The sequence below is a fragment of the Propithecus coquereli genome, unplaced genomic scaffold (genome assembly GCF_000956105.1).
Source record: "Propithecus coquereli isolate 6110/MARCELLA unplaced genomic scaffold, Pcoq_1.0 Scaffold217, whole genome shotgun sequence".
Taxonomy (NCBI): Eukaryota; Metazoa; Chordata; class Mammalia; order Primates; family Indriidae; genus Propithecus; species Propithecus coquereli.
The window spans coordinates 4609907-4625670 of record NW_012146856.1 but is presented as its reverse complement, the minus strand read 5'-3'; the positions used below and the strand labels follow the sequence as shown (position 1 = coordinate 4625670).

At 39.1% G+C, this 15764-nt stretch overlaps 1 protein-coding gene across 1 annotated transcript in view; it reads left to right on the top strand.

Moving 5' to 3' along the window:
- The window catches only part of CLASP1 (cytoplasmic linker associated protein 1), a 256974-nt gene that overhangs the window by 150128 nt on the left and 91082 nt on the right, over positions 1-15764 (top strand). Inside the window, exons 11-20 of the mRNA XM_012644678.1 lie at positions 219-311; positions 1322-1467; positions 2350-2485; positions 3665-3735; positions 8038-8097; positions 9281-9358; positions 10858-11025; positions 11658-11707; positions 12446-12616; positions 14745-14792. Of these exons, the coding sequence (XP_012500132.1) occupies positions 219-311; positions 1322-1467; positions 2350-2485; positions 3665-3735; positions 8038-8097; positions 9281-9358; positions 10858-11025; positions 11658-11707; positions 12446-12616; positions 14745-14792 (1021 nt within the window). The remainder of the gene's footprint in view (positions 1-218; positions 312-1321; positions 1468-2349; positions 2486-3664; positions 3736-8037; positions 8098-9280; positions 9359-10857; positions 11026-11657; positions 11708-12445; positions 12617-14744; positions 14793-15764) is intronic.

Sequence of the window (15764 nt, the reverse complement as noted above, 5' to 3'; positions counted from 1 at the left end):
TTCACACGTGGCAGGAAATCCAGTGGGTACGCATTCACAATGGGAAAGAAGCTCACTCCTAAGACATTTTCTAGATATTTTCTCATAGGTGTTTCTTGAAAATGAGATAATTTATTTTACTATACTTACTAAATGCTCTTGACTCATGTAAATAAGAAGTAGTCTTTGTTTATTCTGCAAATGTTTTTATATTGATTGTAAATTAATTTTGCTTACAGATTTATTCCAGCCGAGACCTTGAGGAATCCATAAACAAAATTAGGGAAATATTATCTGATGACAAGCATGATTGGGAGCAGAGAGTAAATGCTGTAAGTTGTTGACTTCATGTGATTGCATTTTCATTAGATTTATTTAAATATCCCAAATACTTTATTATGAAATTGGGAGATAGTGCTATTGAATTTTAAATAGTACATATTTTAAATATAAATTACACTTTACCTTTTTAGTAGAGTATCTCACTTCTATTTTTATTTTTAAAACATATCAACTAAAACAAACAAACAAAAACACTCACAACATACCAATTTATACCTTTATGTATCTCCTATTCTTTTAACAAAGACCTAATGTAGAATGATGATGGCCTCCACGCTTCCCTTCCCTTGCTAAAGATTTACTTCTGTGATGATTTGCTAGTAAAACAGTGTTTTAATGGCATTTTTAGTGTCCATCCCTCAATATTCTTTTCTTTCTTCAAATCACTTGCTAGAAAGTTGTGTCTCTTCTATTTTTAAAAGTAGATTAAGGAAAAGTGGGCTGAACGATAATGCGAGGATGGGTCTTATCTGAGGAAAGCTATTTTACATTGGCCAGCAAGAAGAGAGATGGTAAAATTGCTGTTGTGTAATGTTTCTAATTCAGATTAGCCAGTTAATGAATGATGCAGTGGAGGATAATATAGAAATACTGCAGGAATGCTTGATTTGATTCATTAAGTAAGTGCTAAGTTGGAGTGGGGTGTGAAGGAAGGTGAGCTTAGGAGGGGCTTTTTACAAGCCATAAGGAAGGTTTTCAATTATTTATCACTAGTATCATAGAATCTATAAATACACTAAGATATTTTCAGTTAAAGAAAACATTTTTTGTGGAAATTATGTGTGTCACAAATCCTGCATTTTAAAAATTAGCTGGCTTTATTTGCGATACGTAGATTTGCTCATTGTATTAGCTGATATTTAACTGGCTGAATTGGGAAAACTTTCTATATCAGTGAATCTTTAATGTTGATCTCTTTTATATTTGATGGTTTCTATTGTTTTGTTTATTCTGTGTAAGAATTGTTTTGTGTATCTCTGAATTTTCTCTATCCCATTAGCTAAAAAAGATTAGATCTTTACTTTTGGCTGGTGCCGCTGAGTATGATAACTTCTTTCAACATTTACGTCTTTTGGATGGAGCCTTTAAACTCTCTGCTAAGGATCTGCGGTCTCAGGTAGTGCGGGAGGCTTGTATCACGTTGGGGTAAGGACTGTGATGTTTCCTATTCTCAAACATACACTATAAAATAGTCTTACCGTGGAGCTTCAAAGATGTTCCTTGAGCATGTGAACTGAGTCTCTTTTGTGTAACTTTTGACTAGTCTCCAAGACCCTTTCCAGTTAACAATTCTTTCAGTACTTCTATAATATTTTCTGCCCAATTATGTAAAGTGTGACAGATTTTAAATTTTATTTTATTCAGTGACGTTGCTCTGAAGCCTCTGTATTAAACTGAAGCAGTTATGTAATATAATAATATGGAAAAATGAACTTTTATAAAATTGTGTTTCTGAGATTTTTTCATTGATTTTTGCTGGCAGGGTATAGTGTGATTATCAGAATGATTTTTCTAGAAGAGTACTATAGCTATAAAATTAAAGACATGTACTGCAGTGAAATTTTATTGTAGCTACACCTGTATCAGTGATCAAAGTTCAAACTTGTGTTAGAATGTATGTCAGAAAGTCAAAGAACCAGCAGCAGTAAGGAGGCCTCATAGCTGTTTAATGTTTTGGCTGTAGTCAGATATTGAAGCCTGAATATGTTAAAGATAAAAGGGCATAAGAAAAAAAGGGCCAAGGGAGCCTTTTCAGATTTATATTTTATTAATATATGGTGAATTTGTTTGTTTTTTACTGTTTTACTATTTTAGTTAGAAATGATTAAGAAAAATCTTCTGGGCTAATGACTATTTGCCAAGTGCTCTCTACATGCACATTAGAAATAGTTTTATCGTGTCTTACTTAGACCCTGTCCTTTATCCCTAGATAACTTTAAATGAAGGCTCTAAAATGTTAAGTGGTTTATATGCTTCACTGTTTCTAAAAAAATGTAACTACAGTCTAGTATTCATTTCTTATTGTAGGCATTTGTCATCAGTTCTGGGGAATAAGTTTGACCATGGAGCTGAAGCCATCATGCCAACTATCTTTAATTTAATTCCAAACAGTGCCAAAATTATGGCCACTTCTGGTGTTGTAGCTGTTAGGTTAATTATTCGGGTAAGTATGTTGTAGGACCATATGTAAAATAAGCAAATGGTAAATTTTGAAGGTTGATAAGAAATATTAGAGGCATTTAAAAAAAAAATGTAAATAGAGAGTTTATTTGGGCCAAGTTTGAGGACTGCAGCCCAGGAGTATAGACTCAAGTTTCCCTGAGTATGTGCTCCCACATTTTTCATCAGAGTAATTATATACAGTTGGAATCATGTCGTACATATAGTATCATCTTTTCCCACATTTAGTTATAACATACAAGTTTTTATAATTCGTAATGTGAATTGTGGATGTGATATAAAGTTACTGAGGTGTTGATCATTGACTCACCATTGGTTTTAAATATTCGAACACCTGTGTCTGCTTCTGAGTTTATATTCTATTCATGTCTCTCAGATACTACTCTATTCTTGCCTCCTTAATCCTGGTCCTTGCATTTTAGGCATTTGTGCTTGTGGTTTTGCTATTCAGCCAAAACTTTTATTTAATTAATTGCACGTAAACACAGAAACAAAATGTTCTCTTTAGTTAAGTTTTCCAGGCACTTACTCATTTAAATTTAAATAATTATTCAAGTAATTTATAAACAGGTTTTCAACAAAACCTAATAGTTCACAAGGGTTTAAAATGAAAATTTTCCACATTACCTCCTCCTGTCCCCCTACCTCCACCCCCACCCTCACCCTTCAAGACCTTTTTCCCCCCGGAGGCAACTCTTGAAACTTTGGAGCTTGATGGTGTTGCTTAAAATCTATCCAGAATGTTCTTGATTATTATAGGTTACTTTGTATTATTTTTAGTTCTTGCTGTTCTTACTTGCACTGCCCAGATATTAAACTCGAAGTCATTTTTGGACATTTCCATTGAAACAGTATCAAAGTATATTGGTCAATGACTACTTTTGAGTTCACTCAGATTTCTACTGCTCAGATAATTTAGACTTCATACCAACGATTGTTTTAATTTCAAACTTACCATGTTTGCCTGCTCTTGACTCTATAAATTTTCTAATGGCCTTTAGCAAATCTCGTGAAATTCTTTTTCCTTTTTAAACTCACTGACATTCCAATCTGGATATATATGTGCTGTAAGTAGGTTAGTAAGGAAGTGACTTTTAGTTTTGTTTTGCTTTGTATTTGCAAGTGTTCACCTCTGTTTTTTTTTTTTTTTTTTCCTTTACAGCACACACACATCCCTAGGCTAATACCTGTCATAACAAGCAACTGTACATCTAAGTCTGTTGCAGTTAGAAGGTAAATTTGTAAAGGGTTGCCTCATTACCTTTGAATTGTTTAAAAGCCAAAACAAATTCTAAATCTCCCTCCATGGATAAAATTTCATGTTTGAAATGTTTAATATTATATAAGATCAATGCAATAAGTGCCTTAGGGTTGAAGAATCAATATCTAAATGTTTTGGAAAATGAATTTGGACAACCTCTATTATGTTTCTGTGTGTGTGTATTTGTGTGTATGTGTGTGTGAGAGAGAGAGAAGCTGTTTGTGTGTATGAGAGAAAGGGAGTTGAGTTTAGGGGGAGTGGTAGAAGAAAAAGGGTAGAGCACCCCCTATATATTTTTCCTAAGATGGTCCTCCTATCTATGTCATTGGTCTGCGCTCTTGACAGTGAAGGCAGTGACTATGTGCAGGAAAAAATACCATAAACAAATGACAGTGATTTCATATTAACATAGGTAAGAGGAGGTATGTGTTGTTTCCATCTTCTGTGAGTGATTTCTGGAATTCTGAATCCTGACCAGTCACTTGCTTCTGCTGCACAATTATGGGAGATACACCCAGAAGCTGCTACAGGCAGATACCACCTGAGCAACCAGATAGGCCTTTGTTCCCAAGTCCCTGTCTGGTCATACATCCTGGTGAACTTGCCTTAAACTACATGTGAGGAACAAGGACTATTCTTTTAGCTCAGATCTGTGATTCTTGACTGTTGGGTCATAGAGTTTTAAGAGTCTGTTAAAATCTATGGACCCTCTTGCCAGCAAAATGTAAATACACAGAATAGTTTTGTGTAGGTTTTCAGGGATTTCGTAGACAACACAAAAGCCTCTAAATGGACCCTATCAGGGGCCTAGTAGGGTAAATTAATGGCAGGCCTGGGCAGCCTCTTGGCCCCGTTCCCTCAGCTCCTTGTCTTGATCCTAGCCCACTGAGAGAGTCCGTGACCCGAGGCTTAGAATCCAGGTGGCCTTAGCTGCCTGTGTGCCTCCTTTCTTAGGGTGTCACATTGGTCCTGCCAGGCTTCTACGGGTATGGGAGCTTTTTAAGCATGAAGCAGCCCTGTGTTCATCTTTTTTTAAAATTTATTTTGTTAATCGACCAGGGAAAATTGTATGTATTTATGGTGTACAATGTTGATATATGTATACACTGTGGGATGGCTAAATCAAGCTATTTAACAAATGCATTACCTCAAATACTTATCAGGGTGAAAACACTTAAAATCTAGTCTCGGCAGTTTTCAAGTATACTACAGTATGTTGTTATTAACTATAGTCACCATGATATGAATAGATCTCTTGAACGTCTTCCTCCTGTCTAACTGAAATTTTGTGTCTTCCCTAATCCTCCAGTCCCCTAGTCCCTGGGAACCACCATTCTCCTCTCTGCTTTTATGAGTTCAACTTTGTTAGATTGCACATATAAGTGAGGTCACGCGGTATTTGTCTTTATGGTGCCTGGCTTGTTTCACTTAGCGTAATGTCCTCCAGGTTCATCTGTGTTGTCTTATATGACAGGATTTCTTTCCTTTTTAAGGTTGAATAGTATTCCATTGCGTAGATATATCACATTTTTTAAATCCATTCATCTGTTGATGGACAGGACACTTAGGTTGATTTCCTGTCTTGACTGTTGTGAGTAGTGCTACAGTAAACATGGGAGTGCAGATACCTCTTCAACATACTGATTTCATATCCTTTGGATATAAACCCAGTAGTGGGATTTATAGCCATATTATTAATAGCTGAATGAAGGACAAGAGAAAGAAAAGAGGAATAATTTAACTATCTAAAGCCATGAAAGAAGAAATTTATTCCTTCCACTGAAAAAGCATAATTTCTAACTGTGTGGCCCAATTGCATATCCCTGAAGAATGCACTCTGCCCTTGACCTACAGTTCATTCAGCTTCTCCCTGGGTTAGAGTGGAGCAGTTTCGGCTCCCAAGGTAGAGGGATGATTATGAACTTCAGAACCTGACACACTTCAGTTGAACAACATTATCTCTTCCCACTTACTGATTACTTGACCCATAAAGTATAAGAGTACCCCTCTGTAGGGTTCTGAGTATTCACAGTCAGGTTAAAGGACCCTGGCACTTAGGGAAAGCTTAATAAATGGTAACCATTATTAGAATTTGTTGTTGCTGCTGCTGCTCTTATTATCATGTCACTATTGTTTTAAGTTTCCAAGAGAAATTCAGAAGGTGTTTTTTCTTTGTGTGAGGCAGAGCTTCTCCAGTGAGATGACAAAGCTTCCACTTTGTTGTGGAACATTGCAGGATGTTTGGGGGATTAGTCAGCTTGGGCTGCCATAACAGTACCGTAGACTGGGTGGCATAAACAACAGAGATGTATTTCTCACAGTTCTGGAGGCTGGAAGTTCGAGATCAGGGTGCCAGCAAGGTCCGGATTCTGGTGAGGGCTCTCTTCCTGGCTTGCAGATGTTTGCCTTCTGTTTATGTCCTCACGTGAAGAGAGACAGGGAGGAGGGAGGGAGAGTGCAAACTACCTGTTGTCTCTCTTTTTATAAGGGCACTGATCCCATCACAGGGGCCTGCTCTGCCATGACCTAATCCAAACCTTATTACCTCTCACAGGCCTTACCTCCAAATAATCGTTACATTGGGAGTGAAGGCTTCAACATGTTAATTAGGAGGAGAGAGACAAAGTTTATCTATAGCATTTAGCAATTCTGGCCCTTGTTACTAAATATGAGTAGCAATCTATAGTCACTGTGACAATAGAAATGCTGCCCCTCACCAATTATGAACCCCACCCCCAGATCGCTGTTTCTGTATTTAGTCAGTGAATACCAGTCAGAACCATGTGTCTTAATGCCGAAAGAAGTAATAGGGACCATCTTGCCCAGTCCTTCTGCCTTCAACAGGGCAATGTAACCAAGGCAGTGCAGTTTTGCTGTGTGCACTCCACTGAGCTTTGCTTTGTAGAATTCGTAAGAAGTGGATTACACACACTCTCTGGTTTTAGGAAGCTTACAGTTTGGTTGGGGAGATGAAAAACAGTAACGCAAAGCACTGTAAGAGTGAGTGACAACATACTTATTTGGAATTATGAGTCCAGACGGGGTGGTGATTAAAGCCGGTGGATATATTCCCAAGAAACTTCATAGATGAGTTGAAAGTGAGTGACGTCCTGAAAGATGAGCAAGTATAGGGGAAGAAAAGAGGGAAGAAAAATCTAGACTAGGAAGTGGCATGGGCAAGAGGATGGAAGAAGAATAAACATGGCCTAGATTGGGGAAGGTGACAGTAAGGAACGCGTGCAGTATAGCTAGGTGTCCTTTCCTTTGAGAAACCTTGCTTTACCACCCCGGCCCCGACTGCTGCCAGTGCCAGGACCAAGCTGCATGGCGTTTGTCCCCTGCACTCCTAGCACACTGTAACTGTTTCTTGTCTCTCTTGTTCTCTGGACTGTGTCTTGGTTATCATTGTATCCCCGGCATATAGCATAGGGTAAGGGGCTATTAAAGATTTATCGCTTTGTTAATTATATGGATCATAAGGTTGCAAATTGGGAAGACCATGGGGAAGAAAGTCTGGTCATTGCTCTAGAGAAGAATTACCTTCTGATTTGTTTCCTTGAATGGGTTCCTAGGACTACTAAGATTTACTCCAACAAAAATAGGAACCCTGGACTTAGGAAAAGAAAATTTTAAAGAGGTGGGACCCAAAGTGGTGATGCAGTCCAAAGGAAATTAGACTAGAATCGTTTTTGTGCACAAATCAGACCAAGAAAAATCATAAAAGCGAACAGACTTGGAAAGGAAGGATGTGGAAAGATCGAAGGGAGGAAAGCAGCTGAGTGGCTGGAGAAAATGCACTCTCAGCACAAGCCTAGGCCTTCTTAGTGTGAAAATTTGGAGAACACTTAGTTTTTGAAGATATTTTTTTGCTTTTTTTGTGTAGCGCATTCTCTGAAATTAGTGTAAAGACCTGATTCTGTAATGTACAATGATATTCCGTGCTTGTATGTATTCTGTATTAACATATTTAGGATAGTATAAAAACAAATGATAATGATAGGCCCTTTCAGTAATGTTCCCATGAAGTTCAAGGTTGTCATTGGAAGGAAACTCTTGTGTCCTATCCCTGTGGCCACTGTAGGTGCTTAATTACTTTCATCTACTTTGGTTTTCAGTCCTTTCTGATTCCTTCTTCATGTTCCATTTTTCTAACCATAAAAATTAGAAGAAACTTACCAATTATAAAAAGTAGTGTTTAGTCACTTAAGAAGAAAAAAGCTGTCATTTTTACTAACATTATGTAAATTATATATTTCTTTCTTAACACTTTTCAGGCGCTGTTTTGAATTTTTAGATTTGCTTTTACAAGAGTGGCAGACACATTCACTGGAACGGTGAGCATCTAACTTGAAATTGTTTTTTCCTCTGAACTGAACTGAGAGTGTATGCCTCAATGAGTGTTCCAACTTGCTTTCTATAAGAAATGAAGGAATCTAAGCATTTGTTTGCATGACTGCCTCTGATATTTGACTGATGTAAGCCACATAATATTGGTGGAAGCTTTTAATGAATTTTGTTGGTTGAAATACTAGTTTGCCCAGAGATGTGGGCACATGTGCACTTGGACAACTACAAAGCTGGGACTAACTCTATTGATTCTGACCCTGCTGCCTAATGTTCCAGTTCATTCCAATGAGGTGAATGTTTAAAGCTGCTCTTAGTGGGAAAGATGTAACTCTTAGATCCTTAAAGGACTTTCACTCATTCGAAAGTTTTCAGACAGGTGTGGTAGCTCACACCTGTAATCCTAGCACTCTGGGAAGCCAAGACAGGAGGATTGCTTGGTCTCAGGAGTTCAAGACCAGCCTGAGCAAGAAAAAGACCCCATCTCTACTAAAAATAGAAAAAAATTAGCTGGGCAACTAAAAATAGAAAAAATTAGCCAGGTGTGGTGGTATGCACCTGTAGTCCCAGCTACTTGGGAAGCTGAGGCAGGAGGATTGCCTCTGAGCCCAAGAGTTTGAGGTTGCTGTGAGCTAAGGTGATGCCATGGTACTGTAGCCCAGGCAACAGAGCGAGACTCTGTCAGTCAGTCAATCAATAAAATAAATGAACAATTAAAAAAAAAGAAAGCTTTCTTTTTTCTCCCTCTGTATTTAGTGTAGATATCCTACTTAATACTAATATGATTATCTCATAATTTTTATAGAAACTCGTTCTTACTATGGAAAAACAGGGTTTTGTTGTTTAGGTTCATAAAAGATTGGGCTAAATAAGCATGATGGGGGTGGGGGGGTGGAAATCAGCTGTTATTTTAAAAAGTCCACCAAGAGAGTAGGTTATCAGGGTCTTTAGGTGAGGGTGGGTTGGGGATAGGCTAGGGTCATGGCACAGGATTGGAAGTTAAGGACCTGCTTGAGGGTTCTGCTGTGCCCAGCTGCCTATTAATTGTCCAGCCTTGGCACCAAGGCTCTTAAGTTCCACATTGCCATTTTGAAGTTATTTCTCACATGTGATTTCGTCTGCATAAAACCATACATTTATGATTGTTACTCTTTTTTTTGTGCAAATATCTAGACACATATCAGTATTAGCTGAAACAATAAAGAAGGGAATACATGATGCCGATTCCGAAGCAAGGATAGAAGCCAGAAAGTAAGTTTTTATTGCACACCACTTTTTTTCATTAACTACTTTTCTATTTTACATGCATTGTAGGGACTGACTTATTTAAAACCCATTAAGTTAATTGAACATATTTTGTTAATCATGACTTTTAAATATGACCCCAAAAGGCCATGCAATATTTCTCTGTTTTTTTGTTTAGAAGGTTGACTGAGTGATACTATCTGAATATAAACAGGACTAAGGTAGACAAGAGAATGTTCACTTTTAAATTTATGAGAAATTATCACATAGATCAGAAATGACTTGTATGCGTACTCAAAGTTGTATTTATTTATTTATTTACTAATTAAACACTGTTAAAAGCTATGTCATAATCCAGAGCTACTTTGTAGATTTATCGTGTAAAACCACAGCTACAGTGGATTCTCTCCCTGTATTCTCATCTTTGCAAGCATCAGGTGGTCGTTTGGTGAGTGTGAATCACAGTAAGGGGAGTTGGATTGTCACAGTGATAACTTGCTATTTCTGTCTCGCAATTGAGGTGCTTTTGCCATTAGGACTGGGTGTGTTCCAGTCATGTGGCCATGGCCCCTATATCAGTACCCACCTCTCTGGGAATAATCTTGCCACTGCCATTGTAAATACTAGAAGTTTCTTATTAAGACTTAGTGTCTCTTGGACAGTGTATAGGTAACTACTGCCAGTTTTGCATCTGTGGCTGTTTTTTCTATATTCTTATATTTGACCAACTCTTCTAATTGACACAAGCTAAAATCTAATCTTACTAGCCTGCAACATCATGGTTTTCCTTAGCTGTATTAATACATCCTGATCCAACACTTAATTGCTCTCCGACTGCTCTCACAGTTAAGTTATATTTCTCTGAAACCAAGTTTCTGAGGTTTTTATAACTCTGAAGCATTTGCCACAATTTCATCTTGGGTAGTTCTTACCAAAATAGGTAACATAATTAATAGCTGCTAAAAGCTATTTAGGAATGAATTTATTAATGATCTACTTAGGTTGTTTTTATCCTTGTATCCCCTCATTTTTCCTAGTTCTTTAATCGTAATATAGATTTCAAGTAGCTCTGAATATTTTTCATTTTTCTTTTGTACATACTACCTAAGGCAATTAAAATACTTCAGATCACGGAATGTTAAATTGCATTTATAAAAGCTACACATTAATGCATCCATCCTGTGTTCTAGGTATAGTTCTGGATGTTTTAGCTTCATCTTCCCTAAGCCTCCCCAGTCTTGTAAGTTAGGCCCTTTAATTCCCATTTTATAAATGAGGATAAGGTTCAAAGAAGTTGAGTAACTTGGCCAATGTGAAAAGCCAGTAAGTTGTGAGGCCAGGATTCACACTGGGCCTCCTTTGTTCACCTTCTCCTCCTTGTACCATGCTGCAACTATTAGCAGGTAAACATGTACTTCTCAGATGTTACACAGTGTACTCCAGAGCTTAGCGAGGGACCTGTTAAGATCCTCGGACTAGACCAGGAATTTGTCTGTTTTCCCTAGATGTTATTGGGGTTTCCACAGTCACTTCAGCAGAGAAGCAGAGCATTTGTACCACACCTTGGAGTCGTCCTACCAGAAAGCCCTGCAGTCCCATCTGAAGAACTCAGACAGCATAGTGTCTCTGCCTCAGTCCGACCGCTCGTCTTCTAGCTCCCAAGAGAGTCTGAAGTAAGGAATTCAGCTTCGCTTGTCATTAGTGTGAGAATTTGTGTTTAAAAGTTTGTCACCTGGAAACACAAATTACAGCTATGTTTGTATATGAACATGCCTGTTAAAATTCCCCCTTCAGGTAGATTCGATTCTAGTAATAGAAGATACCATGGAGAATGGTAAGATATAGCTGGCCTTGGTCTCTGCCACAGCGTTTGTCAGTTAAATTTATATGTCAGTCGTAGAATACAGTTTTAGAATAACGTAAGTGAATTATGGAGTAGTATGAACTATACACACCACTGCTTCCTAGAGTCTTCTAAGAGGACGTAAGCGTGAACCTGGAGGCAAGTTTGGAAATGGAGGGCATTCAAAACCTAGGACTTAATATGTCATTGTCTTCACTCTGTATTTCTACTTTCTGTCTCAGTTACCATTTTTTGCTCTATGATTTAAAAGTAGTCCAAAATATATTGCTAAAGCTTTGTTGGAAATGAGAGTTTATAAAATTGTGTTTCATATTGTCTGACAAATTCTGAAAACTCTGAAATAATTTTTCATTGTCATAATTTTCCGTTGTGGTTTGTACTTGTATTAATGTCCATAAAGTACCCATTTGCTAACAAACACACGTATACCTTTATTTTTAGTCGGCCGCTCTCTGCCAAAAGAAGTCCTACCGGAAGTACCACATCTAGAGGTAAGACTAACAGCTGCTGAGAAGGCAGCCCGTGGGAGGCCTGTCTCAGCCTCTGTGCCCTCAGCTCCTTCTCAGGCTTGAAGGGTGTGTCGACTCTGCGTCTCCTCAGCAGAGCTCCACTTTGCTAGGGCCAGTCGCCACTGAGGACAACGTTGTCAGGGTGACTTAGGCAGACAGGAATGAAGCTCTGTGGCCTTTGTTCCCCACCTCCCTCCAGCATGTCGATACTGCCACAAATTATGCTGCTCCTTTCTCTGATCCCTTCCTCGGTAAGAGAGTAAAGATGGCTTGTGATGTTTTGAGTGGCAACAGCAGCTTGGTGGCTGTTAGAGGAGGGAGAGTAGCGTGTTCTCTGAAAGGGGGAGGGCCCCGGTAAGAGTGCACTGCACAGTTACGTCACCTCATGAGGGGACTGGCCAGACAGCCACATTTTTTTGTTATTTCACTTCTCATAATGACCGGAAGTTTGGTCCATTTCTTTTGGGTTTATTGTCTTTGATTATATGAAAAAAAATCGTAATGGATACGTTACAGTTGAGGTCACTTTTAGTTTTCTTCAGCATTGCCTAAACTCTGTCTTCAGTGACCAGGAGAAACTGTTAGTCAGTCTTGTGTGCTCCAGCATTTGTTAAAACTTGATACTTGTTTTCAAGAAAAGCAAAACAATATCAGGTTTTAACAATATGTGTTTAAAATTCTATGTAATCCTTACTAATGTTTCCTCCTTCACTGCTGAAGCTTCCACAGTTAGTACCAAATCTGTGTCAACAACTGGGTCCCTCCAGCGGTCTCGAAGTGATATTGACGTGAATGCAGCAGCCAGTGCCAAATCCAAAGTCTCCTCGTCTTCAGGCGGGACGCCTTTCAGCTCTGCCGCAGCTTTGCCTCCAGGGTCGTATGCATCCTTAGGTAACCGTAACCCGCATCACCTTTTCCCTCCTCTTCTGCTGTTGGAGATAACTCGTACCTCTTAGCAAACTACAAAAACCCATAATTGAAGAAATCCTCACTGTTGCAAGGCTGATATTTAAGTATGAATAATTTTGTGCACTTATTGCTGGTTAACAGCCACCTTTTTTGAATGATCCTTTTCTCTGGACCATCATCCTTTTTAGTGATGAGTAAGTACACTCGTGCTCATAGGGGGTATGGCACTGAGCGCGTCCTTCCCCCAGCTCACTCCCTCCTCCTTGGTGGCCAGCCCAGCCCGTACCTAAGCTATCTCCCGTATTACAAAAGCTGGTTTTTTTCCCTTCCTGACACTGGTGGAAGCATAGCCAGAAGGGTTCAGTGAGGGATTCACCAAAGATGGTCATTGTCGTTAGGTGTTTCTCAATTTGAGAATATAACTAGAGTGGAGGGGGCTGGAGTTGGGGGTGGCAGAGGGATGCCAGGAGGACTCTACAGGAATATGACGGGTCCTTAGCCAACATAACCACATCTGTACAAAAGAGTGTTGTCTTTCCATGTGTCATCTTGGGAGGATCATGCTCTTACTCTAATGATTGCCCAAAAGAGTTTTTTAAAAATTATTTTTGAAAATTTTAATACCTGACATAGTAGTAGATCAGTTACTCATTTTTTCAGCAGACACTTAACACCTACTGTGTGTGAGGCTGATAGTTTAGTCATTCAAAGCCAAAATCTAGGGACTTAACTGAGTTGTTTCTCTTTTGGATTTTAAGAAGTTGAATAAAATTTAAACTTCATGAAATACTGAAATTAAGTTACTTGTGTGGCTTACAGATGAATTCCAGAGTCAGTTCTAAAAGTAACATTCTAAAACTGGGCATTGGAAGCACTGTTGAGTGAACAGCACTGCGCTGTGATGATTCCTGGGTCTGCCGTTCGTTAGCCCTGTGACCTTGAACAGACCATGGAATCTTTTAGTCTCTTTTCTTTACCCATAAACTGCTTGTGATAATAGTTACCTAGGCCAGGCGCGGTGGCTCACGCCTGTAATCCTAATACTCTGGGAGGTTGAGGTAGGAGGATTGCTTGAGGTCAGGAGTTTGAGAACAGCCGCAGCAAGAGCAAGACCCCTGTCTCTACTAAAAATAGAAAAATTAGCTGGGCGTGGTGGTGTGCACCTGTAATCTCAGCTACTGGGGAGACTGAGGCAGGAGAATCCCTTGAGCCCAGGAGATCGAGGTTGCTGTGAGCTAGACTGACGCCATGGCACTCTAGCCCAGGTGATAGGGTGAGACTCTATCTCAAAAAAAAAAAAATATCCACCTAAACGGAATTATGTAAAGCTTCTTTATAAAATGTTGTCCTGTAAAGTGGAAGAAAGTGTGATTGTGATGGGAACATTATTAATATGAAAGATATATGTACTAGAACATTTGCTGCATCAGTTTTGTTTTCTCTTTGGAAGTACCTCATGCCCACATACATTTCAACTGGAAAGAAACTCAATAAGAACTCTTTATTGTTTTAACTATTGCATCATTATGTAGGAGTTATGATATGTTGCTGTGTAATCATTGAGCAATGGAGAAGTAATAACTGTTCCCTCCTATGGTGAATTAATTCTATTAATTTTAGTTCAATTTTTAAGTACTTACCTGTGTTCTAATACATTTGATCCACCTTTAGCATTTGCAATTAGTATTTTTTTCATTGCTGGAAAATGTCAATAAAAACCAGCCTTTAGAGTACTTAGTATTCTTAACATTTCTGTGCATATTTTGGGTGTTTGAATATGGACCATGTGGATTTCCCCCAGTGCTGGTCAGAGCCACCAGGTCTTTGGTGTGATGACGTAGAAATGACCCTTAAGAAGCACTGATAAGTTTTCTGCCCAGTATTACCTCTTCAAAGAGCAAGACTGGAGTATTCAGATTCTCTTACCATTTCCTGAGAATTCTACCTCCACTTATTATGTCCCAAAACAAAACAAAGTAAAAAAACACCAAAAAATCTGAAATATATCATAATCCTACCGAGAATTTGTCATAATTACTGCTGAGGTTGACATATGACATCTTTGCAAAAGTGTAGCATTAAAGCTGATGATCCTTTTCCAAACTTCTAGAGTCCAGACACATGAGGGAAGACATGGAGTACGTAGGCCTGGACTCAGGTACCATGCGACACAGCTTCTGCTGCTGGGCGTGTAGTTGGGATAGGCATTGCTGGAGCTAGCTTCTGTGAGCTTCTTACTTGCCTCTGCCCTTTGGGTAACTCTTTAGTATTTTAATTTCTGATGCCTCCCCTGCCCCCTTCTGCTAGTACTTTCTTCCAGGAAAAAGGAATTCTTAACAGGATAAGGGGTGGCTAAAACAAAAAACAAAAATCACACTTTCAACTGTGGCATTACCCTGGGTTGCCCTTCTGTGTTTTGTTTTCCAAAGGCAAAAACACGTTATGCTGTGCTAGGCTAATTTCAGCATAAGGCGCTCTCACTTGCTTCAGACTCTGCTCTGCTGTTGAACTTGTTTCCCGTTTAATTTTGTTTTAAACTGTACTTTTGCTTTTTTAGTAGCTAATAACATTCTGCTTTTTAATTTTTTGAATGTTACTAACTGTTCCCTGTTATCCCTTCCCTTGTTTTTTAATTTGCTTAAAGATGGTACTACCACTAAAGCGGAGGGTAAGCGGTTTGTTTCTGTGATTGAGGTGTGTCTCACTTTCTCCGGTCCTCTGTTCTCACCGAGTGCTGCCCGGTGCCCCCTTGTCCTCACCAAGGCCCCTGCATGTGCTGTTGCACGCCGTTCCCCCTCCTCTCGTCCACATTCTGTCTGATCTTTGCCCTGCCTCTACCTGTGTTCTCCTCTCCCTTTCTTGTTCTGTCTTTGTTCTTGTGAACGTTGGCACTGAAGTATGCTGTGTGGTTTTCAGCGCCGAGCCCACGCTCTGGGGAGGAGCACTGACGTCGCGTTGTGTGCTACTGTCCTCACGGACTGCTTGTCTCGGGTTTTATTGCTCCCGAAGCACCACCTTAGCTTTTGTTTCCTTTTCTTTCGTTTTGTGCTTTTGTGGGCCTCTCAGGATTTGCCTTTCTTATTTCGAAAATAAATTTCAATGTCAATTATTCAGATTAAAGGCTGGTAAA